The sequence below is a fragment of the Mercenaria mercenaria genome, chromosome 18, assembly GCF_021730395.1.
Source record: "Mercenaria mercenaria strain notata chromosome 18, MADL_Memer_1, whole genome shotgun sequence".
NCBI classification, from domain to species: Eukaryota; Metazoa; Mollusca; class Bivalvia; order Venerida; family Veneridae; genus Mercenaria; species Mercenaria mercenaria.
Genome location: NC_069378.1, coordinates 49,626,052 through 49,643,651, shown reverse-complemented (window position 1 = coordinate 49,643,651; position 17,600 = coordinate 49,626,052). Strand labels below are relative to the sequence as shown.

Here is a 17,600-nt window from a genome sequence, read left to right as displayed (position 1 = left end):
TACTCAAACAACATTTATATGTACACTGTAACCGCTTGCAATATTTTCATGTACATTGTAATCTCTAACAGCATTTATATGTACACTGTAACCACTTACAATATTTTCATGTACATTGTAAACTCTAACAACATTTATATGTACACTGTAACCACTTACAATATTTTCATGTACATTGTAAACTCTAATAACATTAATATGCACACTGTAACAATTTAGAATATTTTCATGTACATCGTAACCTCTAACAGCATTTATATGTACTCTGACAACAATTATGTATACATTATTACTTCTCACATTATCGATCTGTACACTTTAACCTCACAGTATCTATATGTAAACTGTAACCTCTCATAATATTTTTCTGTACACTTTAACTTCTTAAAATATTTATCTTTACACTATAACATCTCACATTATTTATCTGTACTCTTTAACCTCTCACAGTATTTATCTTTACATCACCATATTTATCTGTACAGTGTTACCTCTCACAACACCAAATCTATTTGTACAATGTTATCTCTCAAAACACCATGTTTATTTGTACAGTGTTACCTCTAACAACACCATATTTATTTGAAGAATGTTACCTCTCACAAAACCATATTTATATGTACAGCGTTACCTCTCGAAATATCATATTTATTTGTACGGGGTTACCTCTCACAACACAATAATTATTTGTACAATGTTATCTCTCACAACACCATATTTGTATGTACAATGTTACCTCTTACATCACCATATTTATATGTACAGTGTTACCTCTCGGCGCACCATATTTGTATGTACAATGTTATCTCTCACAACACTATATTGATTTCTACAATGTTACCTTTTACAATGTTACCTCTCACAACACAATATTATTTGTACAGTGTTACCTCTCGCAACAACATATTTGTATGTACAATGTTACCTCTCACAACACCATATTTATTTGTACAATGTTACCTCTCACAACATCATCTTTATTTGAACAGTGGTACCTCTCAAAAGAGCATATTTTTATGTACAGTGTTACCTCTCACAACACGATATTTATTTGCACGCTGTTACCTCTCACAAGACCATATTTATCTGTACAGTGATTCCTCTTACAATGTTACCCCACATAACAACATATTTATTTGTACGCTGTTACCTCTCGCAATACATTTTTTAAATGTACAGTGTTACCTCTCACAGCACCAAATTTATTTGTACAATGCATTATGGTACCTCTCACAACACCATATTTATTTGGACAGTGTTACCTGTCATAACACCATATTTATATGTACAATGTAACCTATCACAACACCATAATAATATGTACAGTATTGCCTCTTACAATGTTACCCCACGCAACAACGTATTTATTTGTACGCTGTTATCTGTCACAACACAGTTTTTATATGTACAGTGTTACCTCTCACAACAAAATATTTATTTGTACGGCGTTACCTCTCATAACACCAAATTTATTTGTACAATGTTTAATGGTACCTCTCACAACACCATATTTATTTGTACAATCTTACCTCTCACAACACCATATTCATTTGTACAGTGTGACCTCGCATAACACCATATTTATATGTACAGTGTTACCTCTCATAACACCATATTTACATATACAATGTTACCTCTCATAACACCATATTTATATGTACAGTATTACCTCTTACATTGTTACCTGTCAGAACACCAAATTTATTTGTACAATGCATTATAATACCTCTCATAACACCATATTTATTTGTACAATATTACATCTCACAATACCATATTCATTTGTACAGTGTGACCTCTCACAACACCATATTTATTTTTACAATGTTACCTCTTACAACACTATATCTATTTGTACAGTGTTACCTCTCACAACACCATATTATTTTGTAAAATGTTACCTCTCACAACACCATATTCATATGTACAGTGTTACCTCTCACAACACCATATTTATATGTATGTATTATCTTTCACAATGTTAGCTCTCTGAAAACCATATTTATTTATACAGTGTTTCCTCTCAAAACAACATACTTTTTTGCATAATGTTACCTCTCACAACATCATATTTTTTTGTACAGTGATTCTTCTCCCAACCGTACTTTTTTGTATAATGTTACCTCTTACAACACCATATGTATTTGTACAGTGTTACATCTCACAAGACCATATTTATTTGTACAAAGTCACCTCTCACACAACCATATTTATATGTACAATGTTACAGCTCACAACACCATATTTATTTGTACAGTGTTACCTTCCACAATGTTAACTCTCACATTATCATATTTACTTGTACGGTGTAACCTTTGAAAACACCACATGTATTTGTATAATGTTTCCTCTCACAACAGCATATTTATTTGTACGGTGTTACCTCTCAAAACGCCATATTTATTTGTATAATGTTACCTCTAACAACACCATATGTATTTGTACGGGGTTTCTTCTCCCAACATCATATCTTTTATTTGTACAATGTTACCTCTCACAACACCATATTTATATGTACAATGTTACCTCCTACAACACCATATTTATTGTACCCCGCGACAACAAAGTTGTAATGGGGGTATACTGGTTTCAGGTTGTCTGTCTGTCCATCCGTCTGTCCGTAGACACAATCTTGTGCGCACCATCTCTCCTCATTCCCTTGACACAGTTTAATGAAACTTCACACAAGTAGTCAGTAACAACAGTAGTTGTGCATGATGCATGTAAGGTTCTTTCAGAATTTCTTTTGCAGAGTTATGGGACTTTGTTTTTGTTACTATACTATATCCATAGACACAAACTCTCCTCACCCACTTGACACAATTTAATGAAACTTCACACAAGTGTTCAGTAACAAAAGTAGTTGTGCATGATGTATGTTAGGTTCTTTCAGAAAAAAAATGCAGAGTTACAGGACTTTGATTTTTGTTACTATACTATATACATACATTCTGCATATGCAATCTTGTGCGCACCAACTCTTCTCATCCCCGTGACACAATTTAATGAAACTTCACAAAAGTGATCAGTAACAACAGTAGTTGTGCATGATGCAAGTTAGGTTCTTTCAGAAAAACAAATTGCAGAGTTATGGGACTTTGTTTTTTGTTACTATACTATCTACATAGACACAATCTTGTGCGCACCAACTCTCCTCATCCCCTTGGCACAATTCAATAAAACTTCACACAAGTGATCAGTAACAACAGTAGTTGTACATGGTGCACGTTGGGTTCTTTCAGAAAAAAAATATTGCAGAGTTACGGGACTTTGATCTTTGTTACTATACTGTATACATACAGTTTGCGTATGCAATCTTGTGCGCACCTAATCTCCCGAACCCTTGCACACAATTTAATGAAACTTCACACAAGTGATCAGTACCAACCCGACTTGTGCATGGTGCATGTTCGTTTAGATAAATATTCTGCAGAGTTATGGGACTTTGTTTTTGTTACTATACTTTATACATAGAGTCTTTATACTTACAGTCCACATAATTATGCAGTCTTTTGTGCGTTAAATTGCAATGTACTGTGTCAGTGCATGCGGGGGGTACATTCATCACCTTCAGTGATAGCTCTAGTTTTTACAGTGTTACCTCTCACAATACCATATTTATTGGTACAACGTTACCTCTAACTACACCATATTTGTATATACTGTGTTGCCTTTCATAACACCATATTTATATGTACAGTTGTACCTCTCACAATGTACCTCTCACAACACCATATTTATTGGTACACGTTACCTTACACACCATATTGTATATACTATGTTACCTTCACTAACACCATATTTATTTGTACGTGTTACCCCTCCACACATATTTTATCGATGTTACAACACCATATATATATGTACAGTGTTACCTCTCACAACACCATAGTTATATGCACAATGTTACCTCTCACAATGTTCCTCTCACAACACCATATTTATTTGAACACTGTTACCTCTCACAACACCATATTTATTTGTACAGTGTTAACTCTCACAACACCATATTTGTTTGTCAGTGTTACCTCTCACAACACCATATGTATTTGTACAATGTTACCTCTCAAACCACCATATACCCGCCCGCTTAGCTCAGTGGGTAAGAGCGTTGGTCTACGGATCGCGGGATCGTGAGTTCGATCCTTGGACGAGGCGTATGTTCTCCGTGACTATTTGATAAACGACATTGTGTCTGAAATCATTAGTCCTCCACCTCTGATCCATGTGTGGAAGTTGACAGTTACTTGCGGAGAACAGGTTTGTACTTGTACAGAATCCAGGAACACTGGTTAGGTTAACTGCACGCCGTTACATGACTGGAATACTGTTGAAAAACGGCGTTAAACCCAAAACAAAACAAACAAACCACCATATTATTTGTACAGCGTTACCTCTCACAATATCACTCTCAAAACAACGTATTTGTTTGTACCATGTTACACCTGTATTTCCTAAGAATAAACTGATAAATATAGTATTATGTGCTTATTAATAAGTAAATCAGGTTATGAAGGTATTGGTCAAGTAGTTGATTGATTTGAGCCTTTATTAAGCGACCACTTGCACTTCTTTGTTTTCATTACTTGCTCAAAGCATGTTAATTGTTGTCCTACCAAGGTACAGTAATCTTAGCATAAGAATAAATTTGATAAACGTACTTAGCCTAAGGAATGTTAATGTAATTGTAGTATATTTATTAAAGATTTATGTTTGTAGAATACTGATTACCTCCGTATAACTATCTTGGCTGTGCAACCTAAAACAAATAAAAGATAAATGAATTCGGAATCTATACACGGTTTGAAGACCTGTAAACTTGCCTTTTGGTTCAGATTGTTGAAAAATCCAAATATCTGTCAAATTATGCAACTGTATTTCTGGAAGTTGTACTGAAATCAAAATAAATGCCCCTTGGGCGTCAATTACAAAACAAAAGGTAGTGAAATATATTTTAATAGGGTTCTAGCTCAATGCCATGAGCCTGTTTTTCCTAAAGTAAATCCCTAATAGTATATACGAAAAGTGAAGTCATGAAATGTTTAAATGTGACTGATTGACCACCTTTAATTTTTTGCTCCAATTGAAGATATATCGGTATTGAAATTTCTTTTTTCTGTGTGTGGATTTCATTAATTTCAGTAGCATCTCCCTTATGATTTATTAATCATTCTAAAACAATCATTAAACAAATTAGGCGCAACACGTTACAGTTTTCATATTGATATCATATGCTGGAAATTATCCATAAATTTAGCACAATTGTTGTTAATAACCTGTCAGAATTTTAACAAAATCAGATTATGCAATCATGAAGTTGCATTCCTTTTACAATCTGACGCCACTTTGTTTAAAATACTTCGAATCAATTGCCCCTCACTAATATGGGTTCGAGCCTTACTGGGCGTTGAATTTTTCATGTCAGGAAGTCCTCCAGCTGGCTTGCGGAAGGTCGGTGGTTCTACCCAGGTGCCTACTCATAATGACATAATGCACGGAGGGGCGCCTGGGCTCTTTCCTTGTCATTAAAGTCGCCATATGGCTATAATTGTGTCGGTATGACATTAAACCCAACAATAAAAACGAAAAAGTCACAAAAGCATTCAGTTAATTGAATGTTTTTAAATCATAACAGAGTGCGCTGTTTCCAAACGTTTGTCATCAACCAATGATATAGTGCAATCTGTACATATACTTATAATCGTTTTGACTTAGAGTATTACTTTTGCCAAAGGTTTTTATGTACTGAAGTTGTTCTGAGATACCTGTAGACGAGAAGGCACATTCATACTTTAATCTCGCAACATTCTGCTCTAATGTAACAATGCCAGAGGAAATGTTTACGAGGACATATTTTAAAAAGTGTAAAATTCAGACTTAATCGTTGAGGAAAACGTTCCCTGTATTTTTTGACATACTGACAACACGTGTATTTATCTTTTCAGTTCCTGATCTGTAGTTTAGCGTTTGCAACATTCTCAGTGGAAAAGGACCTTCCACAAAACAGGCTACAATTGTCTTTCACACTTGTCTTAACGGCAGTTGCGTTCAAATCTGTAGTTAATTCAAGTCTTCCACGAATTTCTTACCTCACTTATATGGTAAGTTGTTTTGATTAATCTCTGTTTTGTTCAGTTTTCTCTGTTTAACAGATGGTGGCTTAGTAGTAGTATATAGCAATCGTTTGTTCTGCCAACCTGCACCTGCAGCCAGATCACGTGACCCTTTGACGTAGCAGTGAGTCATCCGCGTGGGGGCGGGGCTTACGTGGAAAACCCCATGACATCACAACTGAGCAACAATATGGCGGACAGGTTTTTAAATATATATATATATTTTTAGTTAAAATGTTCTTTTTTTTTGCATTTTTATCTCAATGACCTAAGGTGTGAAGACTTACTTCAGACCAATCAAGAAGATGAACATAAACATTTAATATCCATAATTATGGTAATGATGAGGTATTTTGTACCAGTAAATTGATTGTTAATACTGCCTTGAGAAATACATGTAAAAGCTCAATATCTTTTTGATACACTCATCAGTATTTTGCGATAACAGACTTTGACAATATCGATTTTAGTAGATAAAAGGTAAGGGTAGGTTTTCTTGAAGCACAGAGGACTCCAAACAATAGACAATTGTTTTAGTTGAAAAAAAAATGGCATGGAAAATACGTTAAAACATGTGTAACAGATACATTACTTTTTAATATAATGAAACTTAGTATGCCTTTGCTGAATACTCAGTGTACCCCCTCCCCCCCCCCCCCCCCCCCCCCCCCCCACACACACACTTTACAACTTCTACGTACTACAAATAAGGTCCAATTTATCAATGTCGTTTCATTCTTGATAATTATTTAAAAAAACAACAACAAGAAACAAAAAAACACATACATGTACTAATATAACTACTTCCTAGACAAGGATTTTAACCCCTCAGAGGCTATGTTTTCAACTACTTTCTTTATATGGCCAGAAACATTATCAGCAATTTTCCCATAACTATGGCTAGGACTCAAGAATAAGTTATTAAACTCAATCCACTTATAAATGTGCCACACCTCTATGGTAGTAGCATATTCCCTAAATCCTTAATAATGGATGAAAAGAAAAACATTCTTTTTTTGATATGCCGGTCACTCGGTTTATGGAATTTGTTTGTTGCATTATTATTTAAGACAAAACAAATAAGGTTAGGGCACCAACAAAGCTACACTACCAAGTTAATGTTCACATCCATAAAATGTTTTGTAATATTTCAAAAATGTGTAACTGACATACAGAAAGACAGCAGTGACATTATTGCAATTCTTCTGTATCAGCCTAGACTTTTATTGAAACTTTTAAGTCGTCTGCTTCTGTTCTTGCACGTAATAACCTTTTCCAAAACGTTACAAATCCATTTACCTCTCCATCTCTATTTGTCAATCAACCTGTTTTTCATTTCCACTTAGAATCTACTATGATTGTGGCAGAGAGTGTATAGCACTTTAGTATTTTCTCTACATACTTGCCAAAACGTGATGGATTTCATAACATAAAGATTCTTTATAATGAAAACATCAAGAAAACATTTATTGAAAAAGTTGTAATTAGAGGAGTTACTAATGATTACTAATCCAGGCCGTAGCTGTGACTATTAGGTGCTTATGACGTAAAATCGATGGTGTAACCGTTAAGTACCATTTGGTGTATATCTCTGTAGTTGGCTGTAGCTGTAAGGTACATATGCATTAAAATCGATATGTGTAGCTAACCGGAGCTGTGGCCTTTAGGTACAAATGTATTAAAATATATATGTGTAGCTAACCGGAGCTATGGCATTTAGGTACATATGTATTAAAATCGATATGTGTAGCTAACCGGAGCTGTGGCATTTAGGTACATATGTATTAAAATCGATATGTGTAGCTAACCGGAGATGTGGCATTTAGGTACAAATGTATTAAAATCGATATGTGTAGATAACCGGAGCTGTGGCCTTTAGGTACAAATGTATTAAAATTTATATGTGTAGCTAACCGGAGCTGTGGCATTTAGGTACATATGTATTAAAATCGATATGTGTAGCTAACCGGAGATGTGGCATTTAGGTACAAATGTATTAAAATCGATATGTGTAGCTAAACGGAGCTGTGGCTTTTGGGTACATATGTATTAAAATCGATATGTGTAGCTAACCGGAACTATGGCATTTGCGTACATATGTATTAAAATCGATATGTGTAGCTAACAGGAGCTTTGGCATTTAGGTACAAATGTATTAAAATCGATATGTGTAGCTAAACGGAGCTGTGGACTTTGGGTACATATGTATTAAAATCGATATGTGTAGCTAACCGGAACTATGGCATTTGCGTACATATGTATTAAAATCGATATGTGTAGTTAACCGAAGCTGTAGCATTTACGTACAAATGTATTAAAAATCGATATATGTAGCTAACCGAAGCTTTGGCCCGTAGTTACATATGTGTTATTTTTTATTTATTAGCCTAAATGCATTGCCGTTTAAAGTAATACATGTTTAATATTCGTTTAACTCAAACGAATGATACAATTGTCTCGGACTAGAACAAAATCTGAGACTGGAAATTTGATGTTTAGTTAGTTTTAACATTTCTGTCCAATGTTTAATTTTACGCGTACTTACCAGAATATATTCGTTTCAATTGCCAGATCCGCCTACGGATTGATATGCATTTAACAGCAACACATGTCATGAATATTCAAGTAAACGCTTTATGTTTTGACATTTACCACCAGTCAAGTTGCAGATATAGAAAAAAGAATGTGTAATTTTCAGTTTTGCAAACATCAAGCAGCACAAACTTGGAACTTAAGATGACTATGGCAACTATTAAAATAATAAAATAAGATAACATAGAACTAAGGATGCCTGCGGAAACTTTTATAACAATGAAATAATCCTAGCTAATCTGCAGAATTTGCTTACACTTGTTGCAAAAGTCATTCAGTACGTTTATGTGACTGTATTCTGTTATTCCATCCACGTCATTCCAATTTATCTAACCATTATATATAAATATATGTATATTTAACTTAGAAAAGTCTTTTAAATACTCTAACAGAGATCACCCAGAAAAATAGAAATGGGAAAAGAATGCCTAACCACTAGCTGACATATGAAAAACATCATCGATCATTCTTTCATGACGCTGGAAAGAACTTTTAAGTCTGGCCACTTATCGAGAGGTTTTGTTTTCCTTTTTAAAACTTTTATTAAATAAAGAGCATTCCTTGTTTCCAGTCCCTTGCAACATATCTTGGTATGATATTGACTAATGCTTACAATCCTCATTTGGATGTGATTTTAACAAGAAAACAGACGAACTTTCTCTATTTTTAAGTCTTAATGAATTTGCACCCATTGCATGCGAAAATATCAGATACACTTGAGGACTAAAAACTATTACAAACTCACGAACAGTTTTCATCAAAATTTCCCTTCTTGAAGGTATTTGAAAATATTTTTTATCAAAATCAGTATCAACATTTTATTCTTTTGAAAAGTTGGCGTTCATCAAAATCTTTTATTGAAACGCTATAAAGCAAATAATAATAATAAAAAAACATGAACCAACAAAAAAGAAACCAACAGTGTCACCTTAATACCCTTATTTATTATGCATATTATATATCAGTTATGAAAATCTTTTTGGGCCAAATTTTCCGAGTGCAAGGATGAGACGTTTTAATGTCCTTGAGTGTATATATCAATTTTTGAATAATTCACTGAAAAAAAATATTTTTAAAAAATATTTTTTTTTTTATATTTCAGGACAAATATTTATTAGTTTCCATGGTAATGTTATCGGCGGTATGCACGTGGCATGCCATTGTCACGCGCCTCAACTACAATAGAAAGTATGCAGACCATGTAGAAAATATCGTGCTAACAATTCTCAGTGTTCTCTATATCGTATACAACATTGGCTTCATTGTGATCATCTATCTGTTTGTAAGTATATATCATATTCAAACTCACCTGTATCATTCATACAAACACACAATGTTTCGTTTGTAGTAGTTGGGTATAGTTATGTCGTGCAAAGACACACTTTTTTGTTAGCTCACCTGTCACGAAGTGACAAGGTGAGCTTTTGTGATCGCGCAGTGTCCGTCGTCCGTCGTCCGTGCGTGCGTGCGTCCGTCCGTCCGTGCGTAAACTTTTCCTTGTGACATCTCTAGAGGTCACATTTTTCATGGGATCTTTATGAAAATGGGTCAGAATGTTCATCTTGGTAAATTCTAGGTCAAGTTCGAAACTGGGTCACGTGCCTTCAAAAACTAGGTCAGTAGGTCTAAAAATAGAAAAACCTTGTGACCTCTCTAGAGGCCATAATTTTCAATGGATCTTCATGAAAATTGATCAGAATGTTCACCTTGATGATATCTAGGTCAAGTTTGAAACTGGGTCACATGCCTTCAAAAACTAGGTCAGTAGGTCTAAAAATAGAAAAACCTTGTGACCTCTCTAGAGGCCATATATTTCATAAGATCTTCATGAAAGTTGGTCAGAACGTTCACCTTGATGATATCTAGGTCAAGTTCGAAACTGGGTCACGTGCCGTCAAAAACTAGGTCAGTAGGTTAAATAATAGAAAAACCTTGTGACCTCTCTAAAGACCATATTTTTCATGGGATCTGTATGAAAGTTGGTCTAAATGTTCATCTTGATGATATCTAGGTCAAGTTCGAAACTGGGTCACATGCGGTCAAAAACTAGGTCAGTAGGTCTAAAAAAAGAAAAACCTTGTGACCTTTCTAGAGGCCATATATTTCATAAGATCTTCATGAAAATTGGTCAGAACGTTCACCTTGATGATATCTAGATCAAGTTCGAAACTGGGTTACGTGCCATCAAAAAGTAGGTCAGTAGGTCAAATAATAGAAAAATCTTGTGACCTCTCTAAAGGCCATATTTTTCATGGGATCTGTATGAAAGTTAGTCTGAATGTTCATCTTGATAATATCTAGGTCAAATTCGAAACTGGGTCACGTGCGGTCAAAAACTAGGTCAGTAGGTCTAAAAATAGAAAAACCTTGTGACCTCTCTAGAGGCCATATATTTCATGAAATCTTCATGAAAATTGGTCAGAATGTTCACCTTGTGGGTCACGTGCCTTCAAAAACTAGGTCAGTAGGTCAAATAATAGATAAACCTTGTCACCTCTCTAAAGGCCATATTTTTCAATGGATCTTCATGAAAGTTGGTCTGAATGTTCATCTTGATGATATCTAGGTCAAGTTCGAAACAGGTTCATGTGCGGTCAAAAACTAGGTCAGTAGGTCTAAAAATAGAAAAACCTTGTGACCTTTCTAGAGGCCATACTTGTGAATGGATCTCCATAAAAATTGGTCAGAATGTTTATCTTAATGATATCTAGGTCAAGTTCGAAAGTGAGTCACGTGCCGTCAAAAAGTAGGTCAGTAGGTCAAATAATGAAAAAACGTTGTGACCTCTCTAGAGGCCATATTTTTCATGGGATCTGTATGAAAGTTGGTCTGAATGTTTATCTTGATGATATCTAGGTCAAGTTTGAAACTGGGTCAACTGCGATCAAAAACTAGGTCAGTAGGTCTTGAAATAGAAAAACCTTGTGACCTCTCTAGAGGCCATACCCTTGAATGGATCTTCATGAAAATTGGTCAGAATGTTCAACTTGATGATATCTAGGTCAAATTTGAAACTGGGTCACGTGCCTTAAAAAACTAGGTCAATAGGTCAAATAATAGAAAAACCTTGTGACCTCTCTAGAGACCATATTTTTCAATTATTTGGATCTTCATGAAAATTGGTCAGAATTTTTATCTTGATAATATCTAGGTCAAGTTCAAAACTGGGTCACATGAGCTCAAAAACTAGGTCACTATGTCAAATAATAGAAAAAATGACGTCATACTCAAAACTGGATCATGTGGGAAGAGGTGAGCGATTCAGGACCATCATGGTCCTCTTGTTTGGTTTAACGTCGCACCGACACAATTATAGGTTATATGGCGACTTGCAAAGACACCTATCATTTGTAAGTTTATGTCTTGCAAACATACCTGTCGTTTGTATATATGTCGTGCAAACACACCTGACATTTGTAAGTATATTGCCTTCAAACCAACGTGATATTTATGTACAGTTCGTTTACTAGGTTACGCGTGTTTACACGTTTTCAAACCAAAATTTCTCTATCACCTTTCTACTTTTTGATTATGTTTTGTTTTAGCTTGATTTCACGTTTTTCTTGTACAAGACACGCTAAAATATGGAACCCTGAGTTAAGGTTACAAAATGCAATCTTTAATGTTTACAAACAAGATATTTACAAAAACAAACTGTAAGTATATGTCGTCAGAACACAGTTGATATTTTAAGTATATACATGTATACTTTATGCAAACATACCTGCAATTTGTAAGTATATATATAATATAATATGCAAACACACATGTCATTTGTAAGTATTTATCATATACAAACACACCTGTCATTTGTAAGTATATATCATATGCCACATGATATGCAAATATACCTGTCATTTGTATTATACATCATGTAAACATATCTGTGTCATTGATTTGAAAGTATTTGTGTGTACGTCGTGCAAAGACACATGTCATTTGTACATTTGTAAATAATTGTAAGAACATGTCGTGCAAACACACCTGTCATTTGTAAGTATATGTCGTGCAAACACATATGTAATTTGTAAGTATATATATGTAAACATACCTGTCATTTGTAAGTATATATAATATGCAAACAAACCTGTCATATGTAAGTATATATCACATGCAAACACACCTGTCATTTTTAGTATATATCATATGCAACCATACCGTTATCATTTTAAGTAGATGTCATATGCAAACATACCTGCCATTTCTAAGTACACTCAACAAAATTCGTAATTGGTCAGTTTATATTGTAATACTATTATGTTAATAATGCATGTATTCACACGACATTTCACATACCGACATTTGAATACGTACTTCAGCTAAACACACCTGTCATTTGTAAGTATATATCTTATGCAAACACACCTTTCATTTTTAAGTATATATCATATGCAAACGCACCTGTCATTTGTAAGTATATATCTTATGCAAACACATCTGTCATTTGTTAGTATATATCTTATGCAAACACATCTGTCATTTGTTAGTATATATCATATGCAAACATACCTGTCATTTGTAAGTATACATCATGGGAACATATCTGTGTCATTTATTTGAAAGTATTTGTGTATACGTCGTGCAAATACACCTGCCATTTATAAGTATTTGTAAGTATATATGGTGCAAACACATCTATCAATTGTAAGTAAACACACCTGTCATTTGTAAGTATATGTCGTGCAAACACATCTGACATTTGTAAGTAAATGTCGTGCAAACGCACCTGGCATTTTGAGTGTTTGTCATGCCAACACATCTGTGTTATTTTAATATAATTATGTCCTGCATATACGCCTGTCGTTTGTATGTATATGTCTTTCAAACAGACTTGCCGTTTATAAATATATGTCGTGCAAACACACTTTTAACGTTTAAGAATATACCGTGCAAACACGCTTTTCATTTGTAAGTATTTGTCGTGCATACACATCTTTCATTTCTTGATTAGATTTCAACATATTCTGATTACTGGGTAATAGCTTTAACAAACTACTATTCTGCAAAACAAATTTTTAAAAATATTTCTTATTATTTGCACATTTTTAGTAGTTACTGTGGTCTTTGTCAATAGACTTTTGCAGTAGATTCAAATTATTGTTCAGCCAAATTGTCATATTATTTTCAAATTTTAGAATTACAAACTAAACTTTTTTGCTGATATTTACGGGTGTAAGATTTTCTGGAGCAAATTTTTAAAAAGCTGCGATATTGGTATTATAGAAAATAGATGAGTTATTTCTTTGATTATTCGAGTTATCCAATAAGGCCATCTGTTAGTCAAGACTTTCTGTTACGATAATTGTCAGACTATCAATTTTGCTGGATCACAGATTTATATACTTTAATTATATCAACATTTGGGGTAATTTGACCCGTTTTCCTGTGCTTTAAATTTCTTTAGAGGAACAACCTTTTCTTTCAAACAATACTCTAACTCAAACATAATATTATTTTATCACTTCAGCCTTGTAAGAAAAGACGGATAATGTCTCAGAAAGATAAAGAATACAAGGTGAGTAACTCAAGCGATAAGGTTCAGTAACATACATGTTCCGAGCATACATGTTACCAACTCTTCTTGTATGACAAGACAGTGCAATATTCTATTTGTTGTAATTTACATTCATAGTCTACAGTCAATCTGTTATATAATTATTCGAGCAGATAGATTATAGGCTAAATATTTATAAAAGGTTGTTTTATTCTTTAGAAAAATTGTCAATGTTTGTTTTTGCCTAAGATTCCTTTTTATACATCCGTTTTGTAACGTATACACCAATCATAATTATCCTGTTACGTATATCCCAATTATATCCTGTAACGTATACATTTCCCATAACATACACATGAATCATATCCTGTCACGTCACGTATACACCAATTATATCATGTAACGAATACACCAGTCATATACTGTAACGTATACATCAATCATACCATGTAACGTACACATCAGTCATATCAAGTAACATATACACCCGTCGTCGTGTAACGTAAAATTCAATCATATCCTGTAACGTACACATCAGTCATATCCTGTAACCTATACACCAGTCATATCCTGTAACGTTAACACCAATATTATCGTGTAACGTACAATTCAGTCATATCCTGTATCGTACACATCAGTCATATCCTGTAACGTATACACCATTTATGTCCTGTAACGTATACACCAGTAATATCCTGTAACGTATACATCAGTCATATCCCGTTACGTATACGGCATCCATTTTCGCGATAAAAGTCGGTTCAACTTTTTCACGATGAAACTCGTTGGTACGTGTACGCAAATCATATCCGTGATGGAAGTGGTTGTATCTGATACGCCATTTATTTTCCTGATACAATTCATTGTAAATTGAACACTAATAATATTCTTGATAAAACTAGCTGTATCTTATATGCCAACCCTATTCGTGATGCTTATATCGATTACCACGTTTTTCTCGCGAAGCCCGCCCGCTTAGCTCAGTAGGTAGAGCGTTCCGGGGTCGCGAGTTCGATCCTCGGGCGGGGCGTATGTTCTCCGTGACGATTTGATAAAAGACATCGTGTCTGAAATCATTCGTCCTCCACTTCTAATAATTCATGTGGGGAAGTTGGCAGTTACTTGCAGAGAACAGGTTTGTACTGGTATAGAATTCAGGAAAACCGGTTAGGTTAACTGCCCGCCGTGACATGACTGAAATACTGTTGAAAAACGGCGTTAAACCCAAAAACAAAACAAACAAAAAACAACCCAAAAAAAAACAAACGTTTTTCTCGCGTACAACAAATATATATCAAAATTATGTTGGATGTGACATGTGACTTTATGTAGTGTATATTTTTTTAGTGGATATCAATATCCTTGAAACATTTTTACATGGAAACAATTTACTGGACAGAACAACATTCCTAAAATTTCTAACACTTGTTTTATTTCCTGCATTGAGTGAAAATTATAACATTTAGGACTTGCACCATTTGTCATGCCATACTTCTGTAGTTTTGTTTATATCTTTATGTTACACGCTTTTCTTTAGATGTTTTGAAAAAATGTTGATGGTTCCTTTTTGAAATACATCTAGGTTTCAGCATATTAGAATTTGAACTTTAAGAAAATTTAAATTTTAGATTTACACAGAAACTTTACTTGACATTAGACATCTTACTACACAAGTACGCTTTCTGTTTTTGATAATTAATGATACAGTGTAATTCTAATCATTTTATTTCGACGTTACGAAGACAATTTCTTTTATTCAACATTATGCAGTGGAATATCCTGTACATTTCTGAAAAGTGACAGTAGTTAAGTTTAAGTAATATATCATTTGATGTGCATTGTTTATTATATAGTTATTGACTTATGTTGAGGTCAATATGTGTTTTTACGGACCTTGAAAAATATTGACCGAACTTTCATTTTTCCAGGTCCGTAAAAACACATACTGACCTCAACATAAGTCTGTAATTGTTATATTATATGCCCTTCTCAAATGCATTCATTTGACTGGCCCATATTTCATACATATAAGAAAAAGTGATAGCACAGAGTCATTATCATTTTTACAGGTCAATATCGCTTTTTTGCGGACACGCACGTGCACTCATTTCGACCAATGAAATGAGTGCATTAGAGAAGGGTATATAATATTAGTACTTAACTGACCTATCCATCTTTTTTTGCACTCTTAAAAATGGTCTGAAGCAGCTTCAATATTGTTCAAGCACGTATGTCATGAACCATTCGTTAGTTTACACGTGAACAAAATAAATTAAATTTGTTTACAATTTTCACTGATTTATACAAGGGAGACTAATTAGGTACTTTGTACATTTATCGGCATAGGGTATTCTCCCTTTGAAGAAAAGCAGCTTAATATGTCAATGAGACAGAGAATGTTCGCGGAATTGTTACAAACACGTGTAAAAATCTGTTATTTGCTATCTAACTTTGGTCATGTTTTTTGGTGTATTAATAAAGAAGATGGGAACATCGACTTGACGGCTAGCTCTTTGAAAAACCTTGTTCCATGCATTAGAAACACTAATTTGAATAACACTTGTAACTGATTTTACTTTTAATTTAGTTTTCACAACTTTTAGTTTCTTACTAGTCGTACAGTTTTGTGTTATCTATCCTGCTGTTTCATATTTGTAATACTTTTCTTGATGTTTTTTTTTCAATGCAGCGAAATCGACGGGTTAGTATTCATACACAATTAACCATTTGTACCTTTTTCTGACTGACATAATTTTTCTGCAACATAAAAGTATTGTGACAATATCATATGCACATGTAAAATTTGTTCATTTAAAATATATTATTTATAATATATTTATATAAGTGTTGTAAAAATATATATTCAAGTAATTAACATAACGATGAAATGTTTTAAAGATTATTGAGTTTAAGTCGTTCGGTGTTAGTTTAGTCTTTGACCATTAAGTTCTTTTTCCCTTTTTTTTTACTGGAATTAAGCACTCACTTCGTCTTAATTCGCAATGTTTTAGTTGAGTCGCTAAGAAATTGAGTAATTTGTTTAGCTATTCGTTCACATAGGCATAGGAAAAATGGAAATGGGGAAGGGCGATCCGCCGAACTTACACATATTTTCCCTGAAACATTTTTGACAAGTAAACAGCCTTTATTGATAATGAACCTGGCATCAGATTCTTAACGCTATATATAAATGCATTCTCAAATTTTCCCTTTTCCCCTTTAATTCTATTATTTTTGTGGATAATTGGGGTTTTTGGTGAAAAGTTGGTGGAAGCGGGGAAATCATATGCTGCCCCTCACTCTCAAAAGCAGGGTGGGGAGCCTATGGTTTTAAGGTATGGAGAATAATAAAGAAAATCTTCATTTACACACGGTTAGATATTAGATGCATGTCTGAAGTA

The 17,600-nt window shown here is 33.9% G+C and overlaps 1 protein-coding gene across 8 annotated transcripts in view; it reads left to right on the top strand.

Moving 5' to 3' along the window:
* Positions 1-17,600, top strand: part of LOC123537795 (cys-loop ligand-gated ion channel-like) — a 146,562-nt gene that overhangs the window by 115,904 nt on the left and 13,058 nt on the right. For 7 of the 8 annotated variants that reach the window (XM_045321617.2, XM_053529554.1, XM_045321623.2 and 4 more), the window contains 4 exons: positions 5,946-6,101; positions 9,808-9,987; positions 14,173-14,220; positions 16,889-16,900. In XM_045321617.2, the coding sequence (XP_045177552.2) occupies positions 5,946-6,101; positions 9,808-9,987; positions 14,173-14,220; positions 16,889-16,900 (396 nt within the window). The remainder of the gene's footprint in view (positions 1-5,945; positions 6,102-9,807; positions 9,988-14,172; positions 14,221-16,888; positions 16,901-17,600) is intronic. The other variant, XM_053529555.1, reaches the window with a different exon arrangement.